Genomic DNA, 11,551 nt, shown 5'->3' with positions numbered 1-11,551 from the left:
GTGAGGTGGGAGGATAGAAGGGGACGCGAACCTGCTGACAGACAATTGCCCAGCAACGCTGCGATATGTCGTGACGTTTTCAAGATGTTTTGTCTCTACGCGCACTGTTTGACAGTAAAACAAACTCGAGATGTGAGAAGAAGTTGCTGTCATCGGCGCCGTTCGCATCTCCGGTTAACGTCGCTGCCCGAGGCGAAGCTCGGCCTGCTGAGGAATGGAAGCACACAGTAGACTTGTTGCTAAGCTAATGTGCTTTGCCTCCAGTTGCCAATGGCCTGCGCCCATGGCATGGAAGCGAATGTTTTTTTAAATCGTCCTTTGACACACAGTTGGGTGATATCTTTTTTTTTTTTTTTTTTTTTTCATAAACCCGAAGTTAGCATTTCATAAATAGTACTTATGCTATCAAGTAGTAGTGTAGTCACTCACCACAACGCTGCGATTTAGCCTTTTGTATGACCAAAACCTCAGTCAACAACTTCCGTCCCACTAAATCGTATTTCCTATAAATGTTCACTTGTATGCATTTTACTATTGATACTCCTTCGTTGCTCTTGCATACATTTAGAATAAGCATAAATACATGTAAATGTGTGTGTTATGTTTGCACTCTGAAGCACCTGTGTTCGCCAAGGTATAAATCTCACAATGCATCGCAGCAGTGAAGTTTACTCCCGTTTAGGTCATTGCCAAGAGCTACAACATGCCACCGAAGAAATGTCAACATAAGAAAGATAATTTAAGCATGCAAATGTGTAATTTTAATGTTATTATCATTTTGTTAGATTGTCTTGAGGGTTGATTATGGCAGTCGTTGTACCAGTGAACAAACAAGGCATCTGATGGATACCGGTGAGTAGGTTTACACTTGGTCATTTCCTTTACTACTAATAATAACAACAATTGTAATAATGCTGGCCCAATCATTTGCACTGCTTTTAATCTTTAGAAACATTATCGTATCAATGTACTCGAGGTTGACAAATTTGCTCTCTTTTAAAATATTTGAGTTCTCTTTGCCTCTGCGTGCTCAGACTATGTTAATATGCATTTCATATAGCAGAACGGAACAGATCCATGTCTTTGCTCTTCATGGGGAAAAAAATACAGTGAAATGATTTTTAAAAATCACATTTAATGTAAATATAGCCATTTGTTTTGTTACACATTGAGCCATTAATGTGCAAACAAACCAACCTAAAGGGTGATGCCAAGGATTGAAACCTGCGCTCCAACTCTCTTTGTAGATGGCACGAAGCGGGACAAAACTGTCTCTGAAGTCCAGCAGTGCACAGATTCTATCTGCACTCTCAGCCCGTCGCAGCCCACCTCGGACCACCCGTCAGCCTCCCTCAAGAGTGACCACGCACACAAGACGGCCATTTGTCCCAAATGCACCTCGGGCCAAGTGGGCGGTGGCCTCGCCAACGGCCGGCGGCCGCACCAACGCACGCGCCTGGAACCACACAGCTGCAGCCGCTGCGGCAAAACCTTCATCTCCTCTGCACACTTGCACCTTCACCTTGCCTCCCACAACAAGGAGAGGAAGCACAAGTGCAGCACCTGTGGCAAGTACTTCCACCAGCCGTCCCACCTGATGGCACACAAGGTGACCCACAGCGGAGACCGCCCGTTCAAATGCCCCGAGTGCGGCAAGAGCTTCGTCAGGGCCTCACATCTCAAGACTCACAGCCGCCTGCACACGGGAGAGAAGCCCTTCCAGTGCACCTACTGCAACAAGTCCTTCACGCAGAAGGCCGGCCTCCAGGTGCACGTTCGCTTGCACACGGGCGACCGGCCGTACAAATGTGAGAAGTGCGGTCAAGGCTTTCGCTCGTTGGAGATCCTGCTCGCTCACAAAGCCGCTGAGTCTTCGGGCCAGGTGACCAGGCCGCTGTTGGCACCAGCGCTCCTGAGGCCCCAGATGGAAAGCAGCCCGGGGGACCTCAAGTGCGGCATCTGCTGCCGCACCTTTGTGCGGTCATCGTACATCCGGCTGCACATTAGTCTCAACAAAGGCCTGCGGCCCTACCACTGCAAGGTATGCAACAAGACTTTTGTCAAGCTGGACACGTTTGTCAACCATTGTGAAAAACATTTGAGGCAGAAAAGGGATAAAAACAGTGATGTTAAAGAAGAGGTTGTGAAACCTCCTCTGTTTGTGCCCCCCTCCATCCCTTTGCCTCAGCCCGCACCCGCTCAGCCCTTATCCTCAGAGGTCAACACACGCTCCAGGGCGAAAGCAAAGAAAACAGAGGCATAACTAAAAGACAACTCCAAAAATGTATCTTTCATTTAGATATTGTTTATTAAAGTCTCATCTGCTGACAGACAGTCCAACAAATGAAAAGTGCACATTACACCATCTTAAAAATGTAGTGTATTGTGCATAAAATTGCAATTAATTTTAATGTAAGTTACTGTAGGTTTGTTGTTAACTTATTATTTAAGTTCACTGGACAAATAAAATGTTATAGCCAGTTTACTATTGTGTGGCTTGGCCACGTCCGTGTAAACATTAAGAGAAAGAATTGTTTTATTGATGCCATTCCGAGCACTTCTAATCCATTGTTATGTAAAAGTAATGCCTACTGTAAAACAATATGCGCAATAAAAATGTTGGAATTCTTCATTGTAAATCTGCCTTTGTTCTGCCTCTTTGGAGTGCTGTATAACCTGAGGATTCCAGTGATCAGGCCTGATGGTCATCTCTGATCGTCACGTGCACCATGAGAGTCACTGTTGTCAATGGTGAGCAAAGCAGATAGCGATCCGCTGGGCTGACTGTCACCTCCACATAGGGAAAGTCTTTGTTCCAACCTGTGGACAGTGAAAATGAATCGGATTGAAGTTAAAGGTCCCACACTAGATCCATTTTCAGATCTTCCCTTTTGTTTTTCATCCTGGGAAAACATTTTGTTGTTAGAAAACATTAATGAATGAAAGAACGCCATAATACAGGGGTTTCAGCCTTAAAGCCATTAAAGGTGAACAAACTGTAACGAAGAAATCAGTTCTATAATTCTTAACACCGGTCTTGCCTGGCAGTTGCCGTCTGTGCCGCTATTTACGTTCCAGTTCAGCGTGATTGTCATGTGGCGTCTCCAGATGGGGTTCCTGCGCATGGTGATGCTCCCAGTGATGGAGTCCCCGGTTGACACATCCACTGGCTTGTCCAGCATGAAAAGAGTTTGCTTCCAGTGCGTGGGCCTGAACAGAAAAGTGTCCCGTTAACCTCGCTTCTTCACGGTGTAAACATATTCTCCTCCCATTTAACTCGTATGGCAAATCAGTTAACGTTTTCTATGCCTGTTATATGTGCAGCTATTATTACAAATTCCCCAACAAAAGCCATCTGTACTGTATCCAAAACTGAAATGCTTAACTCAGAGTTCGGTCCTGTGTCAAGCTCCACTGTGGCGGATCCCGTCTCCAGACTTTTGAAAGAAACGGTGAACCATGCAGTGAAGCCGTGAAACACACCAGACCTCTCAATGCAAAAATGAAAGTGGCCCTGCACTTCCTACGAAATGAAACAGAGCCGTGTTAGTTGGCCAATTTGTGAACAGTGGCGCCACTTCCACTGTGCAAACATCCAGCCTACCTCCAGGTCCTTTACTTGCAGAGTGTGCATGTCCAGGTGTATGACACTGCAGGGGGCGCTGAGACAGTCTGAAAGCTCTATGAGGTGGCTGAACTTTGGCTTGGTAAAGAACTCCTGCTGTGCCAGAGGCCTGCCAAAAACAACAATCAAGTTGGAGTTGTGCAATTTGGAGATACATTTGTGTGAAATGTTCCCTATTTAACCTTGGATACCAGTCCTGCAGCCCACATCCCCCTGTTATAACCTCTGCTTCCAGGACAGACACCAACTGGCACACTGCAGTCCCAGAGGGAGGAGCAAAGACATGGATGGGGGTTTGTCACTAACCTGCGTTCAGTGCCATTTGTGACATTATAGTAAAATGTATTGCTGTAATGCTGTATTTCATTCATTCTTTCATTGTTTTAAGAGTCATTTCAATGAAGAACTAAATACCATTGGGGATTTAAAGACGATGTTCATTCTCAATAACATTAAAGCACATGTTTTCTACATATCCCATGACATTTTTTTTTCTCCTTTGAGGTGGGTCACACTCAATCCATCTGCTGCTGCTCCGGCCCCTCTGACAAATTTTAGAACCCATTGTGGCCCGCCAGTCAAAAAGTTTCCCCACCCCTGAGTTAGACAGACATATTATTGGAAAAAAGAGGTAAACAGAGGTAAACACAAGACTTTTAAGAATGTATTTGTTGCAGTTTGGCAAAATGGCCTGATTTCTTTAATATAGAGATTTTTGTCATGCGTTTCCAACTTAGCTCCTTAAACGTCATAGCTTCTTGTCATAAATGTCAGTACAGCTTAGCCTCTGAAAACTCAAATGGGGGAGGAGGGGACTAATTGTGCTTACTGGAGAGGAGTGAAGTCCAGCCCGTAGGGACTCTCCCAGAAGACCATTTTCTCCGTGTAATAGCTGTCGGCCTGGCATGGCACAAGAACGAGCGCTGCCGATGACGGCCACATCACGCCACCTTCCCTCAGCCAGCGGTCCCTGGCCATCAGCACCGACTCCAACATGTACTCAAACTGGAAACCAGAGGGAACGTGGGACAGGAACAAAAACGCAAATAGGGGCTTAGAACGGTGGACGAACAGGACCGGTCGCCCATGAAACAGTACAAAGTGCAAGGAAGTCTTCATTATAATGGCAGTAACTGATACTGTAATACAGCTCTTACCAGCAGGCAGTTCCCCATCCACTCTGACACCAGGACGTCCACCTTCTCTGCCAGACGGATCTCTTCGGCTCGTCCCTGGAGCACCGTGATCACCTTCTCACAGCCATTCTGTCTCACCAGCTGCCTGGTGTACTCTGCCATGGAGCTCGCCTCCACAGCGTACACCTGTGCTGCCAAGCATAGATGCGCACACACACACACTGAAGACACCGGACTATCACACTTATCCAGCAGATGGTAGTAAAAGCACACTTCCTTTTGTGAAGTAGAAAATTTGATCAAGCCCCTTGCGCAGTACATCCACACTGCTCCATGTTGGTAACGTTGCCAAGTCTGAAGTGGCTACGAATTGACATGGCTGGTTTATTAATTAACCTATTTTTTTTATTTTTTTTTAGATCAGGTTTCCAGCAGCCTGTGTGTGTGTGTATGTGTGTTTTGGCTGGCAGTCTGAACAAGGCCTAACTTCCCATGCCAGCCACATTGTGGACATTACCGCTGAAGGCTGAGCAAGCCGAGCACAGAACAGGCTGATGATGCCAGTCCCGCAGCCGAGGTCCATGACCGCCTTGTTCCTCAGAGAGGCGCTGTTGTTGAGAATCACCTGTCGGTACGCCTCAGTGCGGCTCTTATCCGACAGCATCTCCAAATGAAGTTTCTGTGCATTCCAATAATAATAAAAAAAAAAAGAAGAAGATTGTCAGCATCAGCACAACTAGCGCTCCTTTGGTCTTCTTACAGAGCGCTAGTAAGGTCTGTCTGAAATGAACATGGCATCTCTGTCTTAATGAACATTCTATCTGCTGTTAATGTTATCGGAGAAATGAAAAATCAGTTGGTTATTTTACACCAAACTGGAGTAGCCAGGATGGAAAGGATCAGGAATGAGTACATCAGCAGGACAGCGCATGCTGAGAGAAGCCAGACTGACATTATGTGGACGTGTCCAAAAGATGCTGAGTTTGGAACAGCCAGGCACGAGGCCAAGACCGGTGGAAGCCCACAGAGAGGATTAATAGATGTAGTGACATGAAGTTAGTTAGTTTTAGGATGCAAAATGCAAAAATGGACAGCTTAAATTTCTCTGTGTTATGGTTAATCTTAATCATAGTTAGTGCATGAATGTCTAACTATGTACAGCAATCAGAGTAGGGTTGCCACCTCCTAGAGTTTCAAATCCGGGACTTCTCGGGGGGGTTGAGGCGTCCCCTAAATATACGGGACAAAGTGAAGTGCGTCCCTATCAGTTCATTACGGGACAGGTTTTTTAGTTGCCAAATACGGGACAATCGTGTATTTTACGGGAGGGTTGGCAACCCTATCTAGACCACACTCGGAAATCAAATGAAGTTTTGTCATTTTCCCTAAAAAAAACCAAAACCCCCCAAAAAAACCCAAAAAACGGGACAAATTGTGTCCCGGCAGAGATTTTATTTTTCCCGGGACAGGTGGTGAAAAAAGATAACAATTCTGGGAAAAACGGGACGGGTGGCAACCCTAATTCAGAGTGACATTATTCCAGCCAGGAATTTCTAACCAGTGTGCCGTAGCTGCCGAAGTACTCCTCATCCTGCCACGGGTCCTCTTCGGTGGAGGAGTCTCCTTCACTCTCCTGGGCAGCATCCTGGCGGAGGTGATTGGCCGGGACGTAACCTATGACCCCGCTGAGCTCCGCCCACCACCAGTCCGGCGACGGTTTGGCGTGGACGAGCAGCTTGTCGCCGCTGGAAATGCTCAGCTGTGGCGCGCGCGCGCGCACACACGCACGCACGCACGCACGCACGCACACACACACACACACACACACACACACACACACACACTTGCGTCAAGCTTCAGATTTGCCGTTTCGAAAACACTGAACCCCACGACCAGAAGTCTCACCTCCTCGCCGCCATTTGCGGTGAAATCAGCCAAAGCGATGTACTGTTGAAGAATCTCACCATCGCCTTCATTCTCGCGTTCTGTCTGCATGGCAGAGGAAAACTGGATTGCGTGGCCGCGGTTTATTTTCCTTGTAAAATACTCAATGTCAATGTAAACGCTGAGAAGAAGAAGAAGAAAAAAAAGGTCCCACCCCCAATTTGTTTTTTAAATAACCGCAGACTGGGAGACGGTTTCACTGTGCCTGTTAAAGCTTGAAATCTTGATCACTTCCTGTTTTCATGTAACGGCTGGCACCGTTAGAAAAAAAAAATTCTGTTAGGATGTTAGCCCGTATTTTTCCAGATATAATAAGTGTTGTAAAAGCATTACGTTATGGCATTAAGCTATATTAGAATCAATTGTTATCCGTAATTTTTTGCTGTGTATTATTACGTTTTATGGTACAAACTTGATTGTGAGCTGAATTTGAGAGGAGCACCAGAACGCAACACAGTAACAATAAAAACGGCTTTAACGGTTTCAGGAGTCTCTTAACTCCTTTACAAATAAGGAGATGTTTATTTACGAAACCTTACAGCCAACTCCCAAATATAATTCAGGCATTAACTGTTTTTCGTTTTCTTTTTAAAAATAGATATTTCTATTTATACATTGGCATTTTTTCCACTGAAGTAAAATTCTTAAAAAGCCACAACAGTAAGCAAAGAGTTTTGTTTACTCGAAAACACCAAGTACATTTAAAATTCATTTTATTATATAAAATTAAAATGTTACAAAAATATTTGATTTTACTCCAAAAACACATCAATGGCACAACAGCTTTTACTTTTAGCATATCTTATTATGGTTAGGTTTATCACATTTTTTGCTTGACCTGACCAAAATGATTTTAGCTGCCATTCTCACAATCTTTTACCTTAGGATCCATAAACAAACACAACTCAGATCACACACCATCAGATTTGATGACATACATCCATGCATAAATACACAAAACACACACAAACTGTAATCAATGATTGTGTAAACTTTTCCATAGCTTGCTGAAATTGAACAGCCTAAATCCCAAAACAGCAGCACCTGTACCCACAATATTCCTGCAATGGAGAAAAGTTGTCCATTAATTTTTATTATCTTAAATGGTTTGACACTTATGATTACCAACTTCAGAGATTTCTTTTCAGACGCAGGTTACAGCTCTTCCATAAGACACGTTTAGTTGTTATTCGTCTTTGATTTCAGAAAGGGCTTGTGTAGCACATCATAGAGTCGCCGGGCCTGCAGGCAGAACATTTTTAACATGGTTATTATTGCTGATACGTAAAATTATAATGAGCAGATTTAGTGTCTCTTCTTACTTTTTGTGGTCCAAGGCCTGGGCAAAGGACCAAGTCTTCCTTAGAAGCACTGATGATTTTTTCAACAGACTGCAAAAAGCCACAAAATTAATCACCTCTATAGACCAGAGGTGTGCATTATAAAGCAGGATTGATGGAAGTGATGTGTGTAGAGCAAGAGGTTTCAGTGTCTTGACGTTGGCTCTCTTTTAACCTGCCTTTATCACCATATTTGCTTTTACTGAACCCAAAGCAAGGCTTCCACAGAAACATGGCAACATCAGACTAAACTGATGGTGATATTAGTCAGAGCACAATCTCAAATTAACCTATGAGTGCACGTTATTCCCGACTGCTCCAGGAGTGGTACTCACTGAGAAAGTAGACAGCAGGGTGATGGCATCAGTTTTGTTTATGGACTTCACTGTGGTCAAGCAGTCCGTGACCTGAAAGAAGTGACTCTGGTTAGCACTAACAAAGCGTTGGTACGCACTTTGATTTAATTCTATTTAGTCATTCAAATGCTGTGAGATTTTCTTTTTAAATTTGAAAAGCCCAGCCACCTTTGACAGGTAGTTCTTTTCTACTTGCTCCTTCAGAAGGTCCGCAGGTTTCTTTTCATAAGATTTATATGTCTCCAGGTAGCGGCCAGCTTCTTCTGGACTGTCAATTCAACATTAAGAAAAGTTTAAATAATAATTCATTTATCATCATTATTATTGTTAATATAATTATTATTATTTAAACATGGTAATGTTAGTGGTCTTACCTCCAGGCTAGTATGAGAGTGCAGTCGGCCATGATGCAAATTCGAGCAAGTTCTCTCAATGCATGATGAGGATCTTTCTTTAAAGACAAGAAAAGCAATATATAACATCTTGCACTTAGGTGTATATTAAAAAAATAATGCTGTTATAAAAACGACGCTGAAGTTGGCACCACATTCGCCGCGGTGCTGCGATTCCACCTTAAATAATTCCGAGATTTGACCACTAGATGGCAGTGCTCATTCCAACGCCGTTAAATATATAAAAATAAATAAAAATCATTACGTCTATGTTGACGAAGATTTATGACTAAATACATATTATTATCATTGAAAAGCCTGGGAGCTCTACTTTCAGAATCAGCTGAAACATTTCACGGGAAATCATTTTTGGCCTTTTTGGGGGACTACCGTGATGTCAATGGCAAAGTTGTCAACTTTGGAGTCCCCCAAAAACCCTAATGCCAGACAAGTCTATGGGGATCAAAAGTCAATTTTGTCCTAGAGGCATAGGGCCACTTGCTTTGTCATCAGGAGGCCTCAAGAAGCAACCACGCCAAATTTGGGGCTTCTAGCACGTAAGGAACCCCGAAACCCTAACCCTAATTTCAGCCTTAACCCTAACCCTAATTTCAGCCTTAGCGCTAACCCTAATGCCATACAAGTCTATGGGGGTCAAAGTTCAACTTTGTCCTAGAGACTCTGGGACACTTGCTTTTTCATCGGGAGCCCCCAAGACACCCACGTCAAATTTGGGGCTTCTAGCACGTGTGAGGAACCCAGAAACCGTAACCCTAATTTCAGCCTTAAGCGTAAGCTGAACCCTAATTTCAGCCTTAACGCTAACACGACGCTGAAGTTGGCACCACATTCGCCGCGGTGCTTTACTATGATACCTCACATGTCCATTTCTACTGTATAATTTTGGAAATGATGCACCTGAAAAACTGAAAAATACCGTGATGTCAATGGCAAAGTTGTCAACTGTGGAGTCCTCCAAAAAGGCCAAAAATGATTTCCCGTGAAATATGTCAGAAAGTAGTTGTTGTCATGGCACACTTTCTGCTTACCACGTCTACTTGTACTAGTAGGACTCGCAAGGTGAAACTCTGTCCAAGGAGCTTGAGGCGGTCGTGGATGTAGTTTGGATTGAGGTTGTGATATCTCAGACTTTTCACCAGGCCAGAAGAAAAGGATACACATCAAGCAATAGTCAAATATTAACAGAACATTTGATATCAGCGATGTATTACCGCTCTTAGACACCAAGAGAGACCAAGTATAGTAAGAAAAAGAAAGAAGTAAACGTTAGAAATTAGGAACTCACCTGAGGAAGAGTGCACAAGTTGTCTGGCCTAATACATAGTCAGGGACAACGTCAGCAAATTCCCATGGGACACTGCGTACAAACTTGAGAATGGGATTTCCCCTCTGAATGAGACAAAAACGAACACAGATTTTTCAACGGAAGCAAGAGGTCGCTGGCTGATACAGTGAGAAAAAAAAACAAACCCATACGACTATAGATTTAAAAAAAAAATAAAATGCAATGTTGGATCACTGTGGTTGTACATGTACAAAATAAGTTACACAGATGGAATACAACACTAAAGCCACGAACAATAAACAAATGATTGAACGTGGCCATGTCATTGAGAATTTCCTGACGTGTAATTATTCGCGCACTAAAATCTTTTTTTTTTTTTTTGTTCGGGTATTGTAGAACATTGCTGGGTACCTGGCGTGGGCTGACAATGATGCTACTTCCGGATCCAACTGATCTGGGACCCAGGCTGACGCCTGTATCCGACTTCGCACAGCTCCCTTCTTTTGGGTCTGTCCGAGCCTCCGGCGGGGTGTCACTCTTTTGTATCACTTCAGATTCCCCTTCGGTCCCTTGAGCGCACTTCTCGGCTGCTTCCAGTCCGCCTGTGACAGTTGACACTGAGGAAGACTTGCCGTGTTCCTGGGTGGTAACGTCATCTACAGTCCTCGCCTGTTTGGAGGAGCTCTCTCTCAGAGGAGCAGCAGGTGGATTCCTTTTGCTCTGGACGATAAAGTCTGCGTAGGACAGAGGCTGGTCTCCTGACCCCGCGGCTACTGATGAAGTCGTCGGTGTCGCTCCTCTTTTCGATGAGGGCTGAAAGTGGGGCTTTGGCTGTAATAATAATAATAATTAAAAACACAACAACACACAAATCAATCCCATTGAAACACGAGACTCGAAACTTTAGGCGACCGTATATCGCCTGTTTATGCGTGTCCGTGAGTAGGCCAATTATATAGCTGCAATTTGCCGTTAGCGTTATATCAGCTTTATTGTTAGCTTTAGCAAGCCAGTTAGGAGCGATGCTGTTAAGTGTAGTAAAATACAAACCGGGGTTCTCTCTTTGGTGAACGCCGAGTCATCCAAGTTAATGTTAAATCTCTTCATGTCCTACCACTGACTTTTGACGCGAACGCATGAAACCGAGTAGCTTTCTTGCGTTTCGGCGCTCTCGCGACCAGATTGGTCAAGGTAGGGTGATAATGTAAGTACTTCCGCCGAGGGTCTTTCACAGTAAAAGCCCAGTCACGTAAACAGCATTCTGTCTTTTCACGAGTTGATATTGGACATATTTTGTGATATTTTTTTTAAATCCAGTTACACTTATCAATCCGCTATCACATGACTGGTTTGCCTGGCACAACAAAAATGTGCATCGAACCAAGACGCGGACGGAACCCAGAGTTACCTTGGAAACAGTGACGCTAATTTTCAAACCGCGAAGCATGGCAT

At 44.2% G+C, this 11,551-nt stretch overlaps 3 protein-coding genes across 5 annotated transcripts; 1 reads left to right on the top strand and 2 right to left on the bottom strand.

Moving 5' to 3' along the window:
- Nucleotides 1-2: 2 nt before the first annotated feature.
- Nucleotides 3-2,628, top strand: LOC142897807 (uncharacterized). Its single transcript, XM_076040399.1, has 3 exons — nucleotides 3-328; nucleotides 786-852; nucleotides 1,248-2,628. The coding sequence occupies exons 2-3, from the start codon at nucleotides 843-845 to the stop codon at nucleotides 2,261-2,263; spliced, it is 1,026 nt and encodes a 341-aa protein (XP_075896514.1). The 5' UTR covers nucleotides 3-328; nucleotides 786-842; the 3' UTR covers nucleotides 2,264-2,628.
- Nucleotides 2,286-6,834, bottom strand: prmt2 (protein arginine methyltransferase 2). Of its 2 annotated transcripts, XM_076040397.1 has the most exons (9): nucleotides 6,667-6,833; nucleotides 6,320-6,520; nucleotides 5,279-5,440; nucleotides 4,783-4,947; nucleotides 4,455-4,630; nucleotides 3,605-3,734; nucleotides 3,387-3,523; nucleotides 3,042-3,210; nucleotides 2,286-2,820 (listed from the first exon to the last, which is right to left on the bottom strand). In XM_076040397.1, exons 1-9 carry the CDS (start codon nucleotides 6,754-6,756, stop codon nucleotides 2,788-2,790), a joined length of 1,263 nt encoding a protein of 420 aa, XP_075896512.1. In that variant the 5' UTR covers nucleotides 6,757-6,833; the 3' UTR covers nucleotides 2,286-2,787. The 2 variants fall into 2 exon arrangements, with proteins under 2 accessions (XP_075896512.1, XP_075896513.1); XM_076040398.1 differs by lacking the exons at nucleotides 3,042-3,210; nucleotides 3,387-3,523 and having other exon boundaries at nucleotides 6,667-6,834.
- A 567-nt stretch (nucleotides 6,835-7,401) lies between these two features.
- On the bottom strand, nucleotides 7,402-11,423 carry ercc1 (excision repair cross-complementation group 1). 2 transcript variants are annotated; one of them, XM_076040300.1, is made up of 9 exons: nucleotides 11,150-11,423; nucleotides 10,511-10,930; nucleotides 10,100-10,203; nucleotides 9,843-9,942; nucleotides 8,776-8,852; nucleotides 8,570-8,669; nucleotides 8,381-8,452; nucleotides 8,028-8,096; nucleotides 7,402-7,947 (listed from the first exon to the last, which is right to left on the bottom strand). In XM_076040300.1, the coding sequence occupies exons 1-9, from the start codon at nucleotides 11,204-11,206 to the stop codon at nucleotides 7,885-7,887; spliced, it is 1,062 nt and encodes a 353-aa protein (XP_075896415.1). In that variant the 5' UTR covers nucleotides 11,207-11,423; the 3' UTR covers nucleotides 7,402-7,884. The 2 variants fall into 2 exon arrangements, with proteins under 2 accessions (XP_075896415.1, XP_075896416.1); XM_076040301.1 differs by having other exon boundaries at nucleotides 11,214-11,423.
- Between the last annotated feature and the right edge of the window lie 128 nt (nucleotides 11,424-11,551).

Source organism: Nelusetta ayraudi, unplaced genomic scaffold, assembly GCF_046127955.1.
Source record: "Nelusetta ayraudi isolate G7.1 ecotype Tasmania unplaced genomic scaffold, CSIRO-AGI_Nayr_v1 ptg000060l, whole genome shotgun sequence".
In the NCBI taxonomy this organism is placed as follows: domain Eukaryota; kingdom Metazoa; phylum Chordata; class Actinopteri; order Tetraodontiformes; family Monacanthidae; genus Nelusetta; species Nelusetta ayraudi.
Note: the sequence above shows the minus strand (reverse complement) of the source record. Positions and strands in the feature narration are given on the sequence as shown.

Excerpts from the sequence above, each read along its gene's own strand:
- prmt2 (XM_076040397.1), bottom strand. The coding sequence starts at position 6,756 with ATGCAGACAGAACGCGAGAATGAAGGCGATGGTGAGATTCTTCAACAG. Across the intron at positions 5,441-6,319 it reads TCGGCAGCTACGGCACACTG|AAACTTCATTTGGAGATGCT; the intron begins GTTAGAAATTCC and ends TGGAATGCACAG. Across the intron at positions 2,821-3,041 it reads GCACAGACGGCAACTGCCAG|GTTGGAACAAAGACTTTCCC; the intron begins GCAAGACCGGTG and ends CACTGTCCACAG.
- ercc1 (XM_076040300.1), bottom strand. The coding sequence starts at position 11,206 with ATGAAGAGATTTAACATTAACTTGGATGACTCGGCGTTCACCAAAGAG. Across the intron at positions 8,670-8,775 it reads ACTCTCATACTAGCCTGGAG|TCCAGAAGAAGCTGGCCGCT; the intron begins GTAAGACCACTA and ends TTGAATTGACAG. Across the intron at positions 8,453-8,569 it reads AAAAGAACTACCTGTCAAAG|GTCACGGACTGCTTGACCAC; the intron begins GTGGCTGGGCTT and ends CACTTCTTTCAG.